This window comes from Dendrobium catenatum, unplaced genomic scaffold (assembly GCF_001605985.2).
Source record: "Dendrobium catenatum unplaced genomic scaffold, ASM160598v2 fragScaff_scaffold_993, whole genome shotgun sequence".
Lineage (NCBI taxonomy): Eukaryota > Viridiplantae > Streptophyta > Magnoliopsida > Asparagales > Orchidaceae > Dendrobium > Dendrobium catenatum.
This window is the reverse complement of record NW_021319455.1, coordinates 1,801,559-1,826,338: the sequence shown is the minus strand read 5'-3', so window position 1 is coordinate 1,826,338 and position 24,780 is coordinate 1,801,559. Positions and strand designations below refer to the sequence as shown.

At 35.5% G+C, this 24,780-nt stretch overlaps 1 protein-coding gene across 3 annotated transcripts in view; it reads left to right on the top strand.

The window, feature by feature from the left end:
* Positions 1–6,342: 6,342 nt before the first annotated feature.
* LOC110116538 overlaps positions 6,343–24,780 on the top strand; it is a 32,262-nt gene continuing 13,824 nt past the window's right edge. For 2 of the 3 annotated variants that reach the window (XM_020850147.2, XM_020850145.2), the window contains exons 1-10: positions 6,380–6,601; positions 7,889–7,988; positions 10,875–11,002; positions 11,306–11,456; positions 11,643–11,749; positions 19,135–19,218; positions 19,291–19,339; positions 19,414–19,505; positions 24,416–24,518; positions 24,730–24,776. In XM_020850147.2, the coding sequence (XP_020705806.1) occupies positions 6,573–6,601; positions 7,889–7,988; positions 10,875–11,002; positions 11,306–11,456; positions 11,643–11,749; positions 19,135–19,218; positions 19,291–19,339; positions 19,414–19,505; positions 24,416–24,518; positions 24,730–24,776 (890 nt within the window). In that variant the 5' untranslated portion in view covers positions 6,380–6,572. Of the gene's footprint in view, positions 6,602–7,888; positions 7,989–10,874; positions 11,003–11,305; positions 11,457–11,642; positions 11,750–19,134; positions 19,219–19,290; positions 19,340–19,413; positions 19,506–24,415; positions 24,519–24,729; positions 24,777–24,780 lie in introns of all 3 variants that reach the window. The other variant, XM_020850148.2, reaches the window with a different exon arrangement.

The following is a 24,780-nucleotide window of genomic DNA, read 5'->3' as shown; positions in this document are numbered from 1 at the left end:
TTTGCATTCGAATATCGATATCTAGTAGATCATACAACAACTTTAACAATGCAAGCAGTGCACAAAGTAGCAGGTTATGAGTAGCAGAGCACTTTGATATTTTATGTTTATGAAAATACCTTGAGGAATATCTTGAGAAATAGAAGCAGATTGACCCACATTTGCTCTTTGTGAATATCTTCTATTTTGAAACCAGTTCCAAACCTACAAACTTCAAAATAAATAAGGTTTGCGAGGTTCCTCGTTTAAAAAGAAAAAAATACAAGAAAGGACTCTTTTAAAAACATAGAGTTTTACCTGTATATGAAAATTTCATTTACTTGTTCAATTTTATTCTGTCAGGTATGGCAGAAAGTCAAGAAATAATCAGAAGTAGAATCGCTTAATTGACAATCAGACAACTTCATCTCCCTCAAAGAGCTGAGTCTGTTGCTGCAGCTCTCTATGATAAAATTATCAAAAAAGTGAGTTGTCTTCTGCTGTGGTCCATGAGAGATCACACAAGTATAGTCTTCTGATAGTTCAATCTCGCTAACAGAAAGGTGCAAACCTCGTGGAGAATTGTCCATGCTTGGAATGGTAGAAGCCAGAGGGGATCTTCTCCCAGGAGAAAGAACAGCCATGGCTAATTGCGAGTTCTTATTTTTTATGCCAAATTCGATTGGGGAGTGAGGAGATTCCACCAACAGAGTTCTAGAAGAAGAATTTTGGTTGATAGAAAGGATCTGAACTTTGAGCTGAGACCCAAACAACACTAATTTTGGTTTTCTGTTTGAGAATAAGGGATTCCCAATTGTGAAGAAGGGCTTGAAGTTTAAACTGGAATTTGGCCTAGTAACAACAGCCAAAGAATCTGAGAAGACTGTAGGAGAGAAGCTCGAAAAGGGATTAATGGATGGAAACATGGAAATATAATGGATCATGATCAAACAAAACCTATAGTTAAACCTTGTTTATAATGATCAAACAATAATAACAAAAATAGGAAATATGGTCTCTAAATGATAACATAATTGCCAGATCAATAGGCACAAAAGACACATTAAATAATCTTCTTTTACAAAAAGTTGTTCCAGGAGAGCTAATACATAATATAATGGATCATGATCAAACAAAACCTATAGTCAAACCTTGTTTATAATGAAAACCTAAAACCCAGAACACTCCTACTATATCTAATAATCATCAACAAAATTTGTGAGATCAAAAGATGGATTCCCAAATCCCTCTTACAAGAAGCAATGTTACCATTAACTTCTGCTAAATGCTGCTTCATCCTATTAATACCTCCACCCTTATAAATTATTCCATAATGAAGACATTTGTATTGCTTCTTACCATCAGCAGTTTTAGACTCAATAAAATGGTTCAAAGCAATATCTACCTTCTCCCGTACGCTTTGACTTAGAGGGGCCAGTGGATGGTTTTGTTGATCCATGGGTAATATTAAGCTAAAAATGTGGTTAGAGCTAAGTTAATTAAAAGAAACTTCACCATTTAAATGTATAATCAAAGGATAATTCTAATTGAAAAACTTCAAAGACAAAGCAATGCATAATTGGTGTGGTCGAATCCATAATTGGTGTGATCAAGTATAGAGTAGTTCTAGTTCACAAGAAAATTCATAAAGAGAAGAAAATTTGACGAAGCATAAGGTTATCAGGTAGTTTGAACTTTGAATCATTGAAACACAAATAATAACAGATATCTATAGTCACTAAACAAGCTAGTTTGAATCATTGAATTCAACTCTCATAATGAAGAAATTCAACAAGCTCGTTATTTGATTGGTTTCCTATCTTACATTGAAATCATTGTCATGCAAAATAGCTATGGAGCCATGAGAAAGCCACCATAGCAATCATTATGTCAACAAGAGAAAACTACCTTATCCAGCACATACAAGTCCTAGCAATGTAAGAAGACAGCAAGGAGAAGTGGATAAAATCTAGCATTCTGTTGGATGTGTTTATAAGTTAATATTGATTTTGATATTGATAAAATCTTAGACTTCTTATAGTTTGATCTTCTGCTAGGAAATAATAATAGTTTTTAAATTTACAAATAATATCATAGGTTAACGGTTAACCTATTTTTAATTTCAACAATTATATTTTTGTGAAAGATTTTTTATCTTGCTATGTATCTCTTCCACTTCAATTTTAAAAATGGATATTTTGGAGAAAATGATTGGAATGCTCTCATCTTGAAATTTTTGAATGGATTATGTTTGTACACAAACTACTTTATGCACTGCTCTTGCAAGAACAACTTTTACGGTTTACCGAATAAATATTCTGTCTCCAACTGAGTTTATACACCAATCAACATACATAATGTAGGTTGATGTTGAAAATTATTTAAAAGTCTTGTACACATCTCCCATAAGTTCAAATGCTAACCCTTGCAAATACATTAATATTTTTGGGTTTTTTTTTTTCATTTATTGTATTTTAAAACTAAAGAAAGAGGAATGGAAAATCACTTGTAAAGTGTAAACATCTCCCAGAAGTTCTAATCCGACCCATTTCTATACATTTCAACCCATCAAAATGGCATAGACATTATAATTTTATTCAAAAGAGAAGTAAAAAATAAAGATGAATGGAAAATCACTTGTAAAGTGTAAACAGTAAACTAAAATTTGAACTAACCGTCGAAATCAGAGAAGCGGATTTCCAAACTGAAGAATATACGCCCAACAAGCTGAAATTCGGAAAAAAAAATTTACATTTTAGAATAGGAAATTCAAATTAAAAACATACATGAAAAAAAAAAAACATTCATGGTTTTGAGTTTTGACAAAAAAAGAACTTTAGAAACAAACGATACAAAACAGAATGAGCGAGATTTGCGAACGAGTTGTCCTCTTCGGTGTCGGCTTCCGGCTTCGTGACCAGGAACTTCAGAGACCAGCGAGAAGAGCGAAAATGGAGCTGGAACGTCGAGAAGGAGAAGAACCCGAACAGGCGAAACGAGAAGAAGCAGGCGCGACAAATGAAATAGGGTTTATTTTTATCGCATAAAGAAGCGTACCAAAGCATCTAAGCCGTTTGATTCCTAATGCTTCGCTAAAATGGTGCGATTGCTGAACCAGCCGGTTATCCGAAATCGGGACCGGTTCGGCAGTTCGGCAGTCGAACCGGCGGTTCGGCAGTCGAACCGGCGGTTCGGCAGTCGAACCGGCGGTTCGGCAGTCGAACCGGCGGTTCGGCAGTCGAACCGGCGGTTCGGCAGTCGAACCGGCGGTTCGGCAGTCGAACCGGCGGTTCGGCAGTCGAACCGGCGGTTCGGCAGTCGAACCGGCGGTTCGGCAGTCGAACCGGCGGTTCGGCAGTCGAACCGGCGGTTCGGCAGTCGAACCGGCGGTTAATATTTTTGGGTTTTTTTTTTTCATTTATTGTATTTTAAAACTAAAGAAAGAGGAATGGAAAATCACTTGTAAAGTGTAAACATCTCCCAGAAGTTCTAATCCGACCCATTTCTATACATCTCAACCCATCAAAATGGCATAGACAGTATAATTTTATTCAAAAGAGAAGTAAAAAATAAAGAGGAATGGAAAATCACTTGTAAAGTGTAAACAGTAAACTAAAATTTGAATTAACCGTCGAAATCAGAGAAGCGGATTTCCAAACCGAAGAATATACGCCCAACAAGCTGAAATTCGAAAAAAAAAATTTACATTTTAGAATAAGAAAATCAAATTAAAAACATACATGAAAAAAAAAAAAACATTCATGGTTTTGAGTTTTGAAAAAAAAAAAAAAAAAGAACTTTAGAAACAAATGATACAAACCAGAATGAGCGCGATTTGCGAACGAGCTGTCCTCTTCGGTGGAGCTATCCTCTTCGGTGGCGGCTTCCGGCTTCGTGACCAGGAACTTCGGCGACCAGCGAGAAGAGCGAAAATGGAGCTGGAACGTCGGGAAGGAGAAGAACCCGAACAGGCGAAACGAGAAGAAGCAGGCGCGACAAATGAAATAGGGTTTTTTTTATCGCATAAAGAAGCGTACCAAAGCATCTCAGCCGTCCGATTCCTAATGCTTCGCTAAAATGGCGAGGTTGCTGAACCGGCCGGTTACCCGACACCGGGACCGGTTCGGAGGTTCGGCGGTTGAACCGGCGGATCGAGGTTCGAGCGGTCGAACGCCGATTTTATGATTTCCCAGTTTTGTTTTGAACCATAACCGGCCGGGCGACCGGTTCGAGGTTCAACCGGTTGAACTAGCCGGTCCGGTCCGGTTTTCAAAACCTTGGGTATGCATGTAAATCTCCCTTGATAAATTAAAATTATATAAGTTATATTGTTTATATTGAATAGACAAAAAAATATACTGTTATTTTGAATTTGAGCTCTCTTTTTATATTATATTCTTTAGAGATAGTAATAATTATCTTTCTTTATTTCTTCAATATTTAAAGATGATGTAAATTTTATAAAAATAAATAAATATTAAGAAATAAATGTCATTTTAATTTAAATATTACATAAGATTGATTGAATTGATGTGACTTAGGCTTCGTTTGGGACAGCTTTCTTAAAACAGTTTTTTAGAACAAAAATTTTAATTTTTGAACTAGAAAGCTGCTTTAAGAAGCAGTAAGAAAGTCGTCCCAAACAAAACCTTAGTCTCTTTTAAGATTTTAATTTTAAAACAGAAAAATAATTTGCATCGTATCCAAATTTATCCTTAGGCGACACCCGACTTTATTAACAAAGGTTTAGCAAGCCAAAGAAATGGAATAGTGAGAAAATCAGTAAATATGAAAAGTGTGCAAGAAGCTAAGATATCTATGTGATAGAATTAAGTTATCCACACTGAGCTGATATGTCACTAGCGATGACTCAATATTAAATGGATCAATCTTGTTGTGGACTATAATATACGCGGCGATAGAGTTTTAATCGTCCGTCCGGCGGAGTGACGGCGTGTGACGCCCCAGGCATCCATAGTGAAAGGATTCGTCGACAGTCTTGATCAACCATCACTTTCTGCTCCCTTTGCTCGGACCTGAAATTGTTAACCACATATAATGAGATTCAAAAAGCCCAACAGGTCACCAAAAGCCTACAACTGAAATCAAAGCACGGTACAGAAGTAATATGCATATAAATCAATCAATCAATAATAGTCACTTGCACATGATCATTTAATCTATGCGGATACGAAAATCAGTAATCAATACAGTAATAGAAATCAATGCATAAACAATAGAATCCAAAATCATCAGTAAGAGAATCAGTAAACAGTAGAAAATCCACAATGTCTAATAAATCAGTACATGCATCAATCTCTACAGTAGTCGTCTTATCTATAATATCAGTTTATAACATCAGTCGAATCAATGTAGTCGAATCGTATCAAAACGTACACTTGCAAATTCCAGTTATTCAATATCACTTGCTCCATAAATCATATGCAATCCAGTAATCAATATCAAGTGTATAATGTAAATACAGTGAATCAGTAGTAGTAGCATATGTATCAATATCAGTAATAATCCAGTGACGACATGAACGATTATGCTATAACAGTGAAATCGTGCAGTAACAGTAAATCCGTACAATAACGATAAATCCGCACAATAACGATTTGCACCAGTGCCAAAAATCATGAAAAAAATAGTGTAACTAAATCACTACAGTATCTATGTTATGACGAAATAATTCAAAATAATTAGATAAGCTTTTAAATAAATACAAATGTAAATTTCATATGCATTACACTTAATTCAAAATAAATTCATGATACTAGATTTTGTTTGAGACAACTTTCTTAATGCTTTATAAAATTATTTTTTAATTCAAAATTATCTTGAATTAGAAGTATTTGTACTAAAATACTGCTTTAAAAACAGTAAGAAAGTTATTCCAAACAAAAATTAAACTCCATCGTAATAATTTAGATATTATGGTATGACTCAAAAGTTTTCTTTATTTTATAATATTTATTTTGCTATTATATGTAAATATCTTAATATTGAATTATATTTTCATTATAAAAATATTTTATTATTTCTAAATTTATTAACAAATATAAATAAAAAAAATTTATGATATTTAAATATAATCAAATATTATCTATTCATTCTGATAACATCCAGGCCCAAAATAGTTAGGCCCGAGACCCTCACCCATTGGGTCGCCATCGTCCTCCCGCGGAAAGTCAGGTCGCGCTTTGAAAACAAATAAATTATTTCGACCAGAAATTGCACCTTCTGTTTGACCCAAGCTACCTGTCCTCTCTCCTGAATACCTGAAATTGCCACGTGGCATAATTTCACAATGTTGGTGCCGACCAAGGGTCCATTTTTCCCTCCGAAAAAACGGGCAGTTATATTTACCTCGTGAAGGCGCTGCGAATGGAGTATGCTCGCCATTAATGGAAGCTGGACTCTGACCGGTGCTTCCGGCGTCAGAAAGGCGTTTCAGGTTCTTGAAAAAGACCGAGCTCTTTCCTTCGTCGTTCTCTTCTTCTCACCTCATCATTCATATAATCTCTTTCCTCCTCTACCTTTATCTTTCTCTCTCTCGACATCTCTCACTCCCTCGGAGGTTTTTGCGGTTCATGGGAACCAATCAAGATTGTTCTAGTCTGTGAGTGGAGGAAACCCTACTTCAGTCTTTCTTCTTGGCTTGTTTCTACTATCTTTTTCGTTGCTTTGGTTCTTGCATTGTGTTTTCTAGGGTTTGTTTGTGAAAATGAGATAGGGCTACCACGCGATAACTCTCATTTTGTTTGGGATTCGCAGTAGTTTCAGTGGGTTTCGGATTTTTGAAATGCAATGCGGTGATTTGGGGCTGTTATGCATGGCTATATGGTTTGATTGGAAATTTGGAATGCTGGTAATGTAGCAGGGAAAAGGGGGGAGAAAGAGTGAGTTGCTAATGTTGAAGATTAAATATATGATTATAATCAATCCTCACAATCAAAGCTTTGGACTCTCAAATTAGAAGATTAAATATATGATTAGAAGCAGACAACCAAAGTGCATAAGCTCGCATGAAATTCTCTCTTGAATGAAAAATTACCTCTCTCCCCATTTCTGTTAGGGAACAGTAACTACTTTAAAAACGGGTTGAAACAAAATATGTAATTTTTCTCTTTTTTTAAACACTAGTTCAGCTTCAGGATGAAATCAATAATTTTTCAAGACAATTTGAACGTGCTTTGGTTTATAGAGAGAGAGAGAGAGAGAGAGAGTTTTTCCATTTAAAATTGCTTTTAGGCTTGGCTGTCCTTGAGGAGTGGGAGAGGTCTCAGGAGTGAGGACTTCCTACAGCGGGATTTTTTTCTTCAACGTAATTGAGCTCTATATTGTACTTGTGCATTCATGAAATCGATTTCTTAATGTTTTTACATATGAAATAATTAAAATGCTTATTTTTTCCGAGCTTTTTCTATCAATCATGTGATTAAGCACTTGTTGCCAAGAGAAAAGTGGGGCTATATGTGGAGACTAACTTGCGCTGATAATTTTTTTTTCTTTCCTTGCAGCAGTGTAATAATTCATTTTGTATTTCATGTTCTTTGATTCTTGTTGTATTTACTATTCAGTTCGAAGGAACATTTTTCCTAAAAAAAAAAAAGAAAAAAGAAAAAAACAAGATCCCACCCAAGCTCCTTCAGTGTGGCTATTAAATTAATTCAACTAAAACTTCTTTTGTTTTACCTTCTATTCTTCAAGGTTAGAAGAACAACACATGCTTTTTTACTTGCCAATTTTCATTTTACTCATCTATAATGATTGCTTTCTTTGTTATTTCATTGGAAATTTCATGTCATGTATCACTGCATAATTTTACATGTTAAAAATGTATCTTCATGTCATGGCCTTCTTCTATAATGTAATGTTTTCCGATTTGCATGTTTCAATTTTACAGTAGCAGAATGGGTGGCCAACAGGAAGGTATCTGCCCTATGTGCATGGAGGAAATGGACTTAACTGATCAAGAGCTGCAGCCTTGCATTTGTGGATATGAGGTGCAAACCATCTGTATTTACCTTGAGCTTTTAGATTATCGGGGTGACTAATTTGGCTCAGTTTGTTCTCATTTGTTTTTTAATAGTTTTTAAGTTTATCTTAAGTCTTTGTAGGCTGCAAAGACTAAGGCAATGCAATGTTTCTCGATTTGCAGTCTGCCTTGCTCTTGAATGTTATAAGATATGCAATTTGAATTGCACTTTAAAATTTTATCATTTTTCTTGCTTGTTGTTTCAATGGCTAAACATTTTCCATTGGTCGATACTAAAATGACATACAAAACAATTAGCAAAATAGAGGCAAAGAGAAGGAGAAGTCTGGAATTAATTCCATTCCTTTGATAATAAAAAATCCCATAGGTAATACAGAGAATGTGTATACAAATAGAGTTGGAGTAGTGTGCCCAGAGGAGTAGGCCTCGTTAAGCACAGACTGGGAACATGTGTAGTGGAGCCGTATATGGTTGAGTAGGTGTTGTATGATAGGTGAGGTGTACTGGCAGTATATGTTAGTGGTTCTAACATATACAAGTTTGAAACTTTTAGGTTATGAATCCTAAACATCTTCCATTGGTGGATATAGGGTTGAAATTTTTAGGTTTTGAATCCTTCTTTATCTGAAGTTGTTCTGGAATTGAAGATGCGTAATGAAAGCTTTTTATCATTTTCGTTGGAAATTGACATGTCATGCAGTCAATATAGTATTTCTATTGCAACTATGATGCATTTTGTCTTCTTTAGGAATGTATGCAGTTCTTGCATCTAGTTATGTTAGATTGTTACTTTTTTATCTCTTTATAGTGTCATTTACTCGCGTATATCCTGCGAAAGAAAGATTGCATTTATATCATCTGAAACTAATATACATGCTTTTGGCTTTTGCTGTAATTCCATTCCTTTGATAATAAAAAACCCCATAGGTAATACAAACTACAAAGAATGTGTATACAAATAGAGTTGGAGTAGTGTGCCCAGAGGAGCAGGCATCGTTAAGCACAGACTGGGAATGTGAGTAGTGGAGCCTTATATGGCTGAGTAGGTGTTGTATGATATGTGAGGTGTACTGGCAGTATATGTTAGTGGTTCTAACAGATACAGGTTTGAAACTTTTAGGTTATGAATCCTAAACATCTTCCATTGGTGGATATAGGGTTGAAATTTTTAGGTTTTGAATCATTCTTTATCTGAAGTTGTTCTGGAATTGAAGATGCCTAATGAAAGCTTTTTATCATTTTCCTTGGAAATTGATATGTCATGCAATCAATATAGTATTTCTATTGCAACTGTGATGCATTTTGGCTTCTTTAGGAATGTATGCGGTTCTTGCATCTAGTTATGTTAGATTGTTACTTTGTTATCTCTTTATAGTGTCATTTACTCGCGTATATCCTGCGAAAGAAAGATTGCATTTATATCATCTGAAACTAATATACATGCTTTTGGCTTTTGCTGACTATAAGACTGGAATTACATTGTCGCATTATATTTGACGCCTTAAAAATTTCTAAGGCAAGTTTCATGCATAATTAGATTGTAGACTTTTGCTTGCAATCTTTTTTTGTGCTAAGGAGTTCGAATGTCTAGCCTGAGCCTGAACATATATATGTATTAAAGATCATAATGGAGACATGGAAAACAATATTCAAATTATCATTTTAATCATTTAATATTTCATTTAACCCGATCTCAAAATGAGGATCCTTCAGATTGTTGTTGCAACCATCATTACATTTGGGCAGAGAGTGTATTTTTCTTGTATGTTAGTTAGCATCAGTACCTATTCAGTCTTTCGTGATAACATTTTGTTAGACCAATCCCCAATGGATCGGTCCAACCTTCCCTGGATAAGAGGCCGGTTCAAATGTATAGAAGTGGTCCGCCTCCTTTGAATTAGCTGCCAATAGGGGTGCCGACAATGGAAGGTGGGGCCCATGGGATTAATATCAATTAAGAGGGCAGCGGCTAGGATTAGAGAGGAGGGATTTGCTTTAAATAAAGAAGATATTAGGAGAATTAGGGCATGCTTGTTATTGTATTATCGTGGAGTTCTTTTGGGTTTTGGGCTCTAGACTCATCGTCTAGAGATTGGGAGAGAACGATCCTCCTCTCGAATCGGGGATCAATTGTATCTTTGCTTGTTCTTGCTTTTGGTTTGATTCCTATAATATGGAGATATTAAGATTTTCTCGCTGTTTTTATCAATCGTGTTAGGGTTTACTTGAAATACTTGAGTATTTCCTATCACATTTGTGTAATGGGACCCAATTATTTTATTTTATTTTATTTTATTTCATTACATGTAAATGGCTGCATAGATGTGATTTATTTAAAAGTCTTCTTTATTGCATAAAATTCAGATTTTATTTGCGTGTTTTGAGATTTGCTTTTGTCAGTGAACTTAATAGTAACATGTTTCATGTTGCATATATAATTTAGATGCATTTATTCCCGCTATCGTTTGAAAATAATGATTATAGTGTTATTGCCTAATCAGTTTAATGTTATATGACAAATGATAAATACTGCATGGTTTAAAAGATTCTAGTGGATTTTTAGGTGGAAAAATTAGCACCGCCCAGTTAGAACCTGCCTGAATGTCATCATAACTTTGCTACGTAAGATGTGGAGATATATGCCTAAGCAAGACTGATTTGCTTTTGGGTTTTGAGGATTGGGCCATGAGATCTTAATAGCATGTAAATTAAATTGCAGTAAACCTTCAAATGCATTATTTGTGTTTGCGTAGCATGCATATTTTCTGTTTTTAATTTCTGCAGTCACAGTAAAGTGCGTGGAGTTTGTCTTTTTTCGATATGTTAACTTTCTTTATGTTCCTTTTAGTTTTTTTGTACTCATTTTATTTTTATACTTTCATTTTTTCAACAGATATGCTTGTGGTGCTGGCATTTCATAATTCAAACAGCTACTAAGGATGGTAGTGATGCGCGGTGCCCTGCATGCCATAAACCCTATGATAAGGAGAAGATTTTGAAAAGGACAATCAGCAAAGAAAGGCATGTATTCAATACAGAGTGATGCTAGACTAAGGCTTCGTTTGGGTTGGCTTTCTTACTGCTTTTTAAAGCAGCTTTCTAATATAAAAATTAAAATTTTTGTATTAAAAAGTTGCTTTAAGAAGTAGTAAGAAAGCCGTCCCAAACGAAGCCTAAGTTTTTAGTTGACCCAACACTCCACAGCAAAAAAAATAAGGAATTTTGAAAACCCTTTCTTGCTTAAAATTGTATTTTTTTTAGAAATCTGTTTCAATACATTGTTTTAATGTTTAGCTTTTCTTTCAAATGTTCATTGAAAATCAGATTAGAGATGGTAAATGCCAACAAGAAGCACAAGCTGCAAAAGAATAAGCAGAGACTGACAAATTTAGGGATTGATCTCAATAGCATTCGTGTGATAAGGAGAAATATTGTATATATTGCCGGGATTCCTAAAAGTTTATCTGATGAAAAGGTTTGCATACCTTTTCTTGCTGTTCAAATTATTTTGAATTTTGATTTTGAGTTTACTTGTTTGTCTTGTGTTTATATGTTAAGATGGCGGGCATTTAAAATTTTCTTTTAAAGATCTTCAGAATTAATTTGTTTGAGTAGAACATATTTGAACTTCCTTTTGAAATCAGAATTATGTTCTTTGCAGACGCTTAGGAAGAAGGAATACCTGGGACAATATGGAAAGATTGTCAAGATTTTTTTTGCACAAACAGACACATCACGTCAGTATTATTCATCAGACTCTTGCATAGTGTAAGATATTCTAATAGAGAAAAAAATCTATTATTTATCTTGGAGCTCTATTACTTTGTTTAATGCTATTATGCTTGATATTTTGTTTAATATTGAAATAATAGTTTTTCTTCTTCGTTGGAAGATTGTACTTGATCAACAAGAAACCTGCACAGCATATCCTTTAGCAATGCAGAAAATAAAGATGCAGACCTGCAACTACGTGCATCTTCTATTAATGCCTTTTTTCTTTCAATTTTTTTATTCCTTCAGAGGAGATGTGCATTCATGGTTCCTTATTTTAGGATGCTTTATGTTTCTTTAACATGTGGTATTTGTGACCCATCACCATTATGATAGGAAACACTTGAGTTCGTAAGTAATCCAAGATGAAATATTTGAGTTCGAAAGCAACCCTAGCAATAATTGGCCAAAACAGCGAGAAAAACAGAAAATCTGGAGGAAATCAATTTAAGAACGGTAGATTGCAATAGTAGAAACAAAGCAAAAATAAACTCCAAGCAAGATACAATTGATCCTCAATTCGAGAGGAGGATAGTCTCTCCCAATCTCTAGATTTTGGATCTAGAGCCCAAGACACCAAGAAGCCTCCAAGAGAACACTCCAATTCATGCATAACCCTAACCCTAAACAAGCCATACTATTAATACAGTATTTCCCTAATTCAAACATCCTTAATTCAAAATTTCCCTCTCACCCTAGCCGCCCAACTCACTCTCATTAATTTTCTCGTTGTGAGGCCCACTAGTTTGGGCGGCAAGATGGAAGGGAGGTTGCACTTGTCCGCCTCCTATAAACCTGAGGCTGGCTGGGCCAGTTCAGGTTGAACCGGCCTAACACATTAATTTTAATTCTGAATGTCACACATACAAAGATGTCTACAAGTGTAAACAGACGGGATATTCATACATTTCTTGATTAAACTATTATGTTCCCTGTTTTACATGGGCACAAGTGCAGACAAATGGACATTCATTCATTCCCTTAACCTGTTGTCTCCTGTTTCACGTAAACATAAAGTTGTATTACTTTAACTTGACATTTTTTTTCTTCTCTCTAACTTGTCTTTTCCTTCGTGTCTATCCGTAAAAGTAAAAAATATCTAAAGAAGAGCCTTGATTCTTTAAGGGTGTGTTTGGGACGACGTTGCTACTGCTGTGCTATATGAAAAGCATTGCAATGCTTGTTTGGGCTAATCACGTCACAAGCAGTTACAAAAATTTCTGCTTCCCCACGCTGCTTTGCGCGACCATACCCTATCTCCCACGGTCCGCTGCTTTCCGCGGTATCGAAGGTAGAAAATTACGTAAATGCCAACTTCATGCGAGAGTGCGATCATTTTCGCGATACACACGCGCTCATCTCCACGATATTCGTCGTTGTCGAGAAGCCTCTTCACTCTTTTCTTAGCGCAATACTGACGATCAAAGTGCTTCACCTGTTTAAATGCATCAGAAATTGGGGAAATTTTCTTGTTTCAAGAAGTAGAAAGGCAGGTAACAACGATACCCAAGTGGGGCGACAACTCTTGAAGAATTCGTCTCTGGAACTCTTGCATTCGGCCGGGAATAGAAGGCCGACGGTCGCCACCTCCGTTGGCTTCTTATCCGCCTCCTTCTCCAAGCAAGAATAGAAGGCGTCCCGAGCCTAATTATCACCATGCGGGAGGCCGGAGCTTGAAGAGTGGCTTTTGGCTGGGAAGGCCAATGAGACTTTGATCCAGGATAGTCCTTGAGAAGGCCACGATCATTTAGTTCTTATAACTAAAAATAAATATTAGTTAAAAGATTAGAATGAGAATTTGACTCTTAATATTCAAATCATTAAGTTTTTTAAAGAATTTTATTCTCATCTAAATATATACATGGGTAGCAAAGTAGTTTATGCTTATAGAGCTGCAGCACAGCAGGTAAACAGTTGAACTTCCCAAATAAGATATACTATTTTTTATACAGCAACTTCAGAAAGCAGCTTTCTGTACAACAACATCACAACCTGCTTTACCGACAGCTGAAGCCGTTCCAAACGGACCCTAAGTTATGTTTGGTTTAGTGCCATTTAGATATGAATGCTTTTAAGATGTTGGTGCTATTAGATTTCAGTGTTATTTTTCAAATATTAGATTTAATCTTACCAGTGTTATTGGGATTGCTGCCATTGTTTTACCTCTTGTTTTCTTCTTAAATCTAAAGTTTAGCGGGGCTGCAGTAACACGAAAGCTGATCCATATTTTAACAAAAAATATTAGAATTATTTGGAATAAAATATGGAAGTGTTCTTCCAAGAAATAAGCGCTTGTTTGTCTGCTTTTGGTTTCTTGTCTTTTAATATAACACTAAGATGATCCACATCAGTTCCTTCCGGCATCCTGAGAATTGAGTGATGTATCAGCAACATCAGGTGGGAAATAGGGATAGATGTCTGAAATGTAGAAAGTGGAAGAGGTGAGAAATTCAGGAGGTAGATCCACAATATAAGTATTGTCATTGATTTGCCACGAAATGGGAAAAGAACCAATCTCGCGAAGACTAAGTTTGGTCTAAGTCCCCATCCGCAACATCACAAACTTGGTTGAAATGTCTTTCTACGAAGATGTATATTTGCACTAACTTGGTAGGTTGCATTAGCTGCTTGCAATTTTGCCTTGACACCTTGTAGCATATCCTTGGACTATTTAGCGATTCTTCTGCAATTGGGCTTCCACGTTTGGGTATCACAATGAGATCAAGTGATTATCATTTTTGGTATAAACAATGCTAAAAGGGTATTGATTTGTGGATCAGTTGGACATTGTATTAAAAGAAAATTTGGCCTGGATGAGTAACTCTTCCCACTATTTAGGATGATGTTGCACAAGGCACCTTAGCATATTACCCAATGTTCGATTCACTAATTCAGTTTGGCCATCCGTTTGTGTGTGATAGGTGAAGCTTAACTTGATATCAATATTCAACCTCTTCCATGATTCTCACCAAAAGTGACTCATAAATCGCACATCTCAATTAGATTGGAGCCTTCTTGGTATGCTGTGAAGATGCACAATTTCTTTGAAAAAAAGCTGGGCCACATTTAGAGCATCAATAAGTTTTCTTGCATGGTATGAAATGTGTCATATTTGAAAATTGACCCACAACAACCATAATAAAATATGATTTATGCTTACTTCTAAGTAGACCTAACATAAAATCAAGACTTAACTCTTCCCAAATAGAATCGGGAATAGAAAGTGGCGAGTACAACCTTGTATTTTGGCTTGTTCCTTCATAAATTTGGCAAATGGAACAACACTCAACAAATTGTGTGACATCTTGTCATAGATGCGACTAATAAAAACAATGCTGGAGTTGAGTGAGTGTTTTGTTTCGGCCTACATGATCCGCTAGCCCTCCACAATGGATTTCTTTTATAAGCTGTTGCCTACAGGATCAATCAGGGATGCATAAGAAATTGGCCTTTGAAGTATCCGTTTCTTAAAGTAAAATTGTTAGCAGGGTGGCCCGTAATACACTGAATCCATAGTTTTGCGAAATCCTTATCAATTTCATACATTTATGCCAATACTTTTAGACCTGTGAGTTCTGTTTGCAATTGGACTAGCAATGATGCTTGACGACTCAGAGCGCCAGCTACTCGATTTTGTTTTCCACCCTTGTGTCTGAATACAAAATTGAATTTATGCTTGAATACAATCCAACAAGCATGCATACAATTAATATTTTTCTAATTATTAATATATTGCAGTGCTTGATGATCACTTCTGAGCACAAAAACCCTATGAGGTAGGAAGTGCTCTCATTGTTTCAGTGTCTTATAACAACATATAGTTCTTGATCATAAACAATTCACTTCTGCCTAGCTAGACTTAATTTTTCACTGAAAATTCCATAGGCTGATCTCCTTGTGAAAGGATCGCACCGATTCCTATAAACGAGGCATCCATTTCAACCTGAAAGGGCTTTTCAAAATCCAGCAGGGCAAGGACCGGGGTGGAACTAAGAACTGTCTTGATCATTTCAAAACTATTTTGTTGTTGTTCAATCCATTTGAAAATGGATGCTTTAAGACAATTTGTGATTGGCGTCATCAAAACACTAATTCCTGAAATAAACTGTCGATAAAAACTGGTGAGCCCATAGAAACTGTGAACATCAAACAATGACTTAGGCAGAGGCCAATCAAAAATTGTAGCAACCTTGCGTGGATCAATATACGCGCGTGCTTGTGAGATTATGACTAAGAAATGCATGCTAGAAGTGGCAAACTCATGCTCGGATAAATTAAGATATAACTTTTGATGTCGGAGGCTCTCAAAGATGCGTTTTAGTTAGGGGATGTGATCCAAAAGAGAGCGGCTAAAAACAAGAATGTCGTCAAAATATACCACACAATATTTTCCCAAAAAGGGCTTAAGTACTTCATTCATGAACCGCATAAATGTGGACGGGGCATTGCATAGCCCAGATGACATTATTCACCATTCATATAAGCCTTTTCTTTTCTTGAAGACAGACTTCCATTCATTGCCGGGTCGGATACAAATTTGATGATAGCCACTTCTCAAATCTAGTTTAGAAAAAACAACACTGCTAACTTATCCAAGTAGTCGTTAATTCCAGGTACTGAAAATCATTACTTCATTGTAATTTTATTAATGGTGCAACTGTCAATGCAAAGCCACCACTAGCCATCTTTCTTTGGAATAATCAGTGTTGGTACAACACAAGAACTAAGATTAGGCTGGATCAATTGTTTTCGTTGCAAATCATCCACAACTTCTTGTAGTATCGAATGCTTCTTTGGGCTCAAACAATAGTGATGAAGAAAGGTAGAGTGGCCTTTGGGGTAAGCTCAATTTGGTGTTGACTGGCACGAGTTACCACTAACTCGAGGGAAAATCTTTGGGGATGACATATGCGGAATTGTTCAACAACTTATGAACTTCTGGAGACCACTTAGAGGGTGCATGAGCTACTAACTTACCACTGTCATTCACAATCAGTGCAAGTATAACATCTTGGTTTAGTTCAGATTATAACAGAACTTTCCTTGTAACAAATTTAAGCTGTTGTTCGCCCCTTCTCAGTTTTCAAACTTGCATTAACTGACTGTGGGTATAATTACACATTATTCTTCCAATCAAAAGAATAAGTGTTAGTTTGACAATCATGAATAGCTCCTATGTCATATTACTATGGTCTCCCTAGGATGATGTGGCACACGTCCATGTCTAATATGTCACACGCTACTTCACAAGTATAATATTTATCAATAGAAAATACTACAAACACATCTCAGCAACCAAAATATTCATTTATCTTGACCCAACTGTTTTTATAAGGCTGCGAGTTCTTGGATGCCTTAAGCTAAAGTGCTTGGACTGCAAACTAAGAGATTTTGTTTTCGGTGCAACGACTAGCAATTAACAAGCCACACACCTTTTCATTAACTGTGCATCGTGTTTTGAATAGTGTGTTGCGTTGTGACGTGGTGGGTTGTCTCAGTGCTAGGTGTAACTTCTCCAAAAAATAAGCTAAGTATTCACCTTCGTCTCCATGCAGTTATACTTCTTCGATCTTTGATTGTTTGGGTTCTTGTTCCACAATTGCTGTGAGTCCCTCCTCGATTCTCCTTCAAGTACTTGAAGTTGTTGTCAATTTGGGCATTCATTAGAGTTATGACCTGATTGAAAAGACCTATAGCATTCGAGAGTGGATGGGTGGTATACAAATTTTCTCTAATTGGAGCTCTAGCCATTTTAGCCTATCTACAATGGGCTCTGATACCAATTTGCATAAGAAGCCTCTAAGAACACAATCCTGAGAATGGAGAACAATTCTATGTCAAAAACGAAAAACTCCCACAGTCCTTTGGACTCCGCTTTGTATGCTATTCTCTTACCCTCTTTGTACTAACTGAAAAAAAGTGTAAATGTAATGAACGACTGAAAGTAGTAAAAGCTACTAGTGAAGGCAGTGCTAAGTGTCGAAAAAGGTAAAGTGTTCCAGAGCGCACTGTAATATAATACTAAGATTATCCGCATCACATTTGCTGCACCTGTGAATCATGTTGGCCAATGGTGATGGCATCATAAAGCAAGTGGGTGCACGGGTGATGTTTTTCATATTGGATATTCGATGGGATTCTGGAGAAGAACTTATTCGGTGATGGAAAAAGATTATTGAGATCACTTGGAGAGGTAGAAAAAGCAGATGATGGAGAACAGGCTTAACATGTGAAGCGATGTAATGACACTTGAAGTCGTCAAAATAATACAATATTTAGATGTAGTTACATTAGGATACAATTGTCATTTCTAGGGTTGTTATTTAAAGAAGCCAAAATAATACAAGATCACTTGTTTATTGGGTTGCTTTCTCTCAAATAAGGAACATAACTCATAGAAATGATTTGTTTGTTCCTTGGAGAGAATTGTTTGCTTTAATTATTTATTCTTTGCCAATGGATGCCTAAAGATGTTCAATTTATTATTTTCATTTTTTATTGATGAAAATTGCTCATCTTTTTAGCTAATTCTATGGTAATTTTATGATTTGGCAAGCTTTTCAATTGGAATGCTCATTATAGCGAAGATATCTTGTTTACTTTTCAAAGCTGTTACAAGCATCCCTTACCTGAAAATGATGGATGTATTCATCTATAATTGCTAATGTTGGAAGGTTCAATTAACACCATAGAGATTTGATACACATATAAACCTTACATTTATTTTTGCCTTCATCTGCTTAGCCTGTTAAGATTTTCTTCTGTTCATTTTTTACCTACACATTCGGTTTAATTTAATTTTCCATTCTTACAGCTTCCTTGATTAGTGTCTGTTGAGGGTTGTCACCTTTTTTTTTAGCATGTTTTTACCATTCTTTAATCTTTATTTTCATTTCTGGAAGGTTTTTGCAGTTTGGTGGCTCACATTTTTTATATTCTTTCTTATGTTTAAGATTTGGTAGTTTTGACTGGCTAATGTGAAATAACTTGTAGCCCAATCTCATGGCTTTATATACAGTTACACCAATTTATTAGACATTATATGCTTCCTTCAAGTACCAACCTTGTACGATTTGTGGTTCCTAAATAGTCTTTCTTTAATAGTTATACTACTCCTTGCCAAGTTCTTCCAAATATTGCTGTCATGCCATATTTACATTTACATTTTTTGTTGATAGGTATCATGTTATTCTTATTGTTTTGATGTCTCCTATCCATGAATTATATTTTCTTAAAAATTCCTGAATCTTTTTTAACAGAGGAGAAGCAGCTGCCAAAATTGCTATTTGCTAGTTAGTGGCTCTTGATTGATGTGCCTTTTACGGCGCGTGTTCCCTGTTTATGCTGTTTTTATGATTACTAATCTACTACCATCCAATCAGATATGTTACTTTTTCAACGGAGGAAGAAGCACTTTCCTGTATTCAAGTTGTAAATGGTTACATTTTAGATGGTAGGCTTTTGAAGTGAGTTCCTATCCTATTGTTGATCATATCTTAGTTGCTTGTGGCATTTCTTTTATGTTCTTTTGTGTGCAGGGCGAGCTTTGGCACCACAAGATATTGCTATTCATGGTTGAATAATATTGTGAGTGCTATTCACCTATATGCATGTATATCAGTGCTAGGTCATTTGTATTACTAAAATATTTTCTTTTTCAGCCTTGTAAGAATTCTGATTGTTTATACGTTCATGATGTTGTTCCACGAGAAGATATTTGCTCAAGAGAAGAGGTGATTCAATTTTGTACAAGGTATTTTACAAGTGAATTACCTGAAAGCTTTTTCAAAGCTATCAGTTTGTAAAAAGAATTCAGGTCTCTTGCCCATAACCTCTTGCATGCCTTCTTTTCTTCTTATTAAGTGGTCCATATCTTCAATAGTATTGCAAAGCAGATGCACTAAATCGAAATAAGCAAATTCAAAACAAAATGCTTGGTTGTTGTAAGGTAAGACTAAGAAAGTAGATTTTTGTCTTTTTTCTCTTTTTCAGTTTAAAATCCAGAAGGTTTGAATACTGAAATTAAATACATTTTTCAGTGAAATGTTTTAGAAGTATATAAAATTGATAATAAGTTCCGTAGCTCATTTGAATTTGATTAATTTGACATAGGTGGTAGCTCGTTAATAAAAATTGTTGATGTTGACTGGTCTGAAAAATAGAAATTGTATGCTAGATTAATTGTATTATTAGTCCTCATTATAATTATCATTTTTAAAAGAAAAAAATTCAAGCCAAGTTTTTAACTTCGATCTACAATGTTGTTTAAGCTTTGCCAACGGTTATCTATTTATGGAAAATTTCTATACACATTCATTAAATTATGTACACAATTAATGTTGTTAAAGATTGCGCACATTTCAATTGGAAAATTTTCTATTAAAATTAAAGCGTACAATTAAAGAACCATCGCAATAAAAGAATTGTTTAGAAGCTTAACTTTGAATTATTTAAAATGTATCTGCATTGAAGAACAGTGAAGCAAACATCTTAATCACCCAGTGGCATGATCCTAAATAGTGCTGTTGTACTGAGCCAATTGTTTATGTGGTCTTTGCTTTTAACACTAAGAATATGCAATGAACTGTAACAAAGTTGGGATTTTTAAGTTTGTGGATTGCATGTGTGAAGGATTGTGGTTCCATTGACAATGCTTTAGGAGTTTGGAGAATCAATTTTTCTTTACAATGGTAATATCAGTAAAAAAAAGTTTGGGAAAAGTCAGAAGGTACTGTTTGCTGATGTAACAAACTTAATCGTTGATAAATAGTGATAAAATTATTTATATTATTTAAATGCAGTAGGTTTTTGATATCGGACATGCCAAGATCTAAGGTTAATGTTTTACATATGAGACTGCAAGAAGGTTGAAAACAAATGTGCAAATTAACTTACAATTTAGAATATTCTCTTCTTGATACATATAGAGAAAATGATCAAAATAATCCCTTGACTCTTTATGAAAAATGAAAATAGTCTCCAATTATTATAACAGATGATTTTGATCTCTTAACTCCTTAAAGAGGAACCAAAATAGTCCTGCCATGAGACTATTTTGATTCTTTTTTAAAGACTTGAAAGACCAAAATTATCCTTTAATATAGTTGAGGACCATTTAGATCATTCTTAAATAGTTAAGTGCCATTTTGGTTCTATTTTTTACATATATATGCAATCTTCTAAGTCAATACAACAACAACAACAACAAGAAGCCTTTATCCCACTATGTGGGGTCGGCTACATGAATCCTTTTTCTCCATTGTGTCCGATTGAGAGTTAAATTCTCATCTAAATCTAATAAAGAAATGTCATTTCTAATATTTTCTAACCAAACTTTTTTAGGTCTACCTCTACCTTATTAACATAAGTCAAATCTAATACATCTACTTTTCTAACCAAAATAGTCCTACCTGCTTGTTCTCTCATGCATCAATCGTTGCTACTTTCAGTACCTACACTCGGCTTGGCTTGCTCTGCCTGACCCTTGCACATCAATTTCATTGCTCCTTCAGCTTTACTTGTGATAACCCGTCTTTGCTTAACACTACCACATATGCTCCATGTATATTACAATTGCTGTCTCCATAGGGCATGATTTTTCTGATTTTCACCCCTCTAAATGATTTGAGTTTAGATTTCGTGTCTTTATCCTCAAGATGTCATGGCTTCTCCATCTCCGCTCATCAAGTCGAACCATTCTATGCTATCGGTATCGCCATCAAATTTAATAGTATCAATTATCTCAAATGGTCAAGGGTTTTTCATTTCCTTGTTGGTTCTCATGATAAACTTCAAGTCTTCAACATCTTATTGTTTATTCTTTGAGTTGAGATGACACCATCAAATTTTCTAAATGGTAAGTACCTTACTATATTGTCTTCACTTAGCTACTAGAACCATCCGTTGCATCGACTGTTATGTTCCAAGACATTGCCTAGAAGATGTTGGGCTTTGTTCCACCTATTGCTTGAAAATTAATCTATGATGTTTACGCTATATATTCTGAGCTGTTTTCTCTTCAAAAAAATGAGTTTATATCTTGGAATATTATAGTACATTTCAAGTAGGGGTGTCAATATTTGACACGACACGAAATCCCAACCTGGAAATTTCGGGTTGAACCCGACCCGTTTGAAAAAAATGGGTCGGGTTTGGGTTGACCTGACAGGTTGCCGGGTCAACCCGGAAACCCGTTTAGAATGAGTTGCCTGCGCTACCCGAGGGCTGCCCACACCTGCCCCGGCTACTCGCGCCCCGCCCCTGCCTGCTCGGGGCTACCGGCAATACCGCCAAGGCTGCTCTCGCCCTGCCCGAGGCTGCCCGTGCTGCGCAGCTGCCGCTCGTGCCCGCAGATGCTCGCGCCGTGCAGCTGTAGCTCGAGCTCGCGGATGCCCCCCTTGCCCGCTGCTTGCCCGCGTCCGTGTGCCCGCCTCTACTAGTTTATGGACTCGCAGGCCGAGCTTATCGAGCTCGTTTAGTAAATGAGCTCGAGCTTGATATGTCTTGGCTCGTAAGCTCGCGAGCCAGCTTGAATTATTTTAGGATTTTTAAAAAATTAGTGATTACTATTTTTATTAAATTTAAATCTTAAAAATAGAAAGAGCTGTAGTTAGTTAAAAAAAAATTAAACTACAGCTACTATTTATTACTCCATCTACAATTTAAAATTTTAACAGTTTCTTAGTTTTATTAAATTTAAATTTGCAACAATTTCCAAAAAGTTGCAGTAAAGCATTAATTACTCTAGCGGTTCAGCCGAAGTACATTCCCAAGAGAAGTTGTTGTTAGGGTTAAATGTTTTATACAAGAGAAAATAAAAAATGCAAGCAACTTTTTTTTATCCACAGGAAAAGCAAAGTTCCGCCATTTTGCGTGTGGAGGACCTGGAATAGGACGTCTCTGGCCTGTTGGCCGAAAAACCAGGTGGGAAACTGCGAATGGAGGACGATAAACCAAATCGAACGTCTTGACGAGCGGCTCGACAGCTCGTTTCTATGTTGCGAGTCGAGCTCGAGCTCAACTTTTAAGCTCGACTCAAGTTCGAGCTCGGTATTTGACTGACAAGTCGGGCTTCAACTTCCTCCGACTCGAGCTCGACTCAACTCGTTTACACCCCTAATTGCAAATAACGTGAGTTGAGCTTCCATTATGGATAATTTAACTCCTCTTTGACAATTGTTAGTGCTCTGACTTCTAAATTCTCTTCTGATTGCTCTTTCACTGTATCCACAATTGATATGTATTTTTTGTTAGGAAAGAAGTACCTTTATCAAGTGGAAAGTATGATAAATCACGAAGTTATTACAAAAGATATCATGCATCATAAAAGAAAGTACCAATAGTTTACTTTGTTTGACTAACTAAACTTATATCCATTGTTGCACAATGATTGAATTATCCACTATACTTCAAGAGGAGTACACGAATGATTACACTTAATATAAATTTAACTATATAGACAATGATATTACTTTATCTAGCTTGGAGAAAATGCAGTTACGTGCTTTGGTGCTGTGAAAATGAGCGATGGACATTAATAAGATATTGTTGGGCTTGTTACTCTCTTCACCTCTCTAATACAGTAGTTCAAATCAGAACTATTCCTTGTTATGATCAAGAGTTTCTTCTCATATGAGAGTTGTATAGTAACACTTCATCTTGCTTGAAGAAACTGAAGATTTGTAAGCACAGGAAAAAACTTCTTCCTTATTTTCTGTGATGACACTCCTCTCATTTCTCTTCTTCTTCCTCTTCTCTTTTTGTTGCTTCTTGTTGTGAGATACGTATATATAATGAATGCAAACATTTCTTTATATGATATGCTTAGACATGACAAATATCAAGCTAGAATTTAGTAGTCACCATATTGGATAAATAAATGTGAATGAATTAATGTTGTTTTTGGTAAGCCATAATTTTGGGAAACCAAATATGAATGGAGTTGTGTAGCCACCATCTTTAAAATTCAATTGTGAATTAATCTTAAGTTGGTTGTTACTAATTTTGTAAAATCAATATCAAATTTTATCTAAGATGGTGAAATTTGATAATTTCAAAACTGGTTGTTTAGTATTGGTATTGAAAATAGGATATATCATTAAATGACTTATGTAATACTGGATATCTGATCGAAAGAAGCAGCTGAAGTTGTTGCTTCATTTCTTCTTTTCACATCAATTCAATATGCAGCTTTCCAGTTTTGATTAATTCATTCACAATTTTTTTATATAGTTTGATGTATTTGCGACACCTGAAAAGCCTTAAATTTCCATCAACTTGAAAAATGTATAATATAAAAACAACAAACTACTATCCATTTACTTAGAAACTCCAGTTGCATATATTTGATTTTTAATTGACAATGTATTAACACTCCACAAGGAATTTTAATACACTTAGTATGAGGCTGCATGAGGGAGCAGGAATGCTACAAAAATTCAGATATTTTTTTTGTTTAATTTCGATGTAGAAAAATGATCTATATCAGAAGGGGTGATACTTCTTGCCTGAGCTCTTCCTAATTTTTTGTGTTGGATCCATGACTTTTATCTTTTTTCCGAAATGAAAAAATTGTTCTATTTGAATCTTTTGCTTTTATTGTGATTGCTCAAGTAAATGACATTTCTTCCTGAAACCATTTGACTTTTCTTGTCATTGCACCAGTAAACTTCAGCAATGTCCAGGGGTTGCATTTGCTAATGTCAAACAACATTCAGGAAGTTCCTTACCTCCACCGCTAGGGACAAAGAATTCGCTTCAGCTATTGGTAACTTGACTAAATCTCTTCAGAACCGTTTTATCTTTATACATTCTTTTTATGTATTTGATTAATTGCTTTTATATCTCATACAACATTCTGATCTGCTGGCTTAAAACCAATTGTGATTGCAATTTCAGCCATTCAACCTTTTCAGAACAAATGATACAGAACTTCCCTCTACCAAGCTTATATATATTTTTTCCATTTTATCATGCAGGGTCATATGACCAACAATAGGTACATACAAAGTGATGATTTTGGCAGGTAT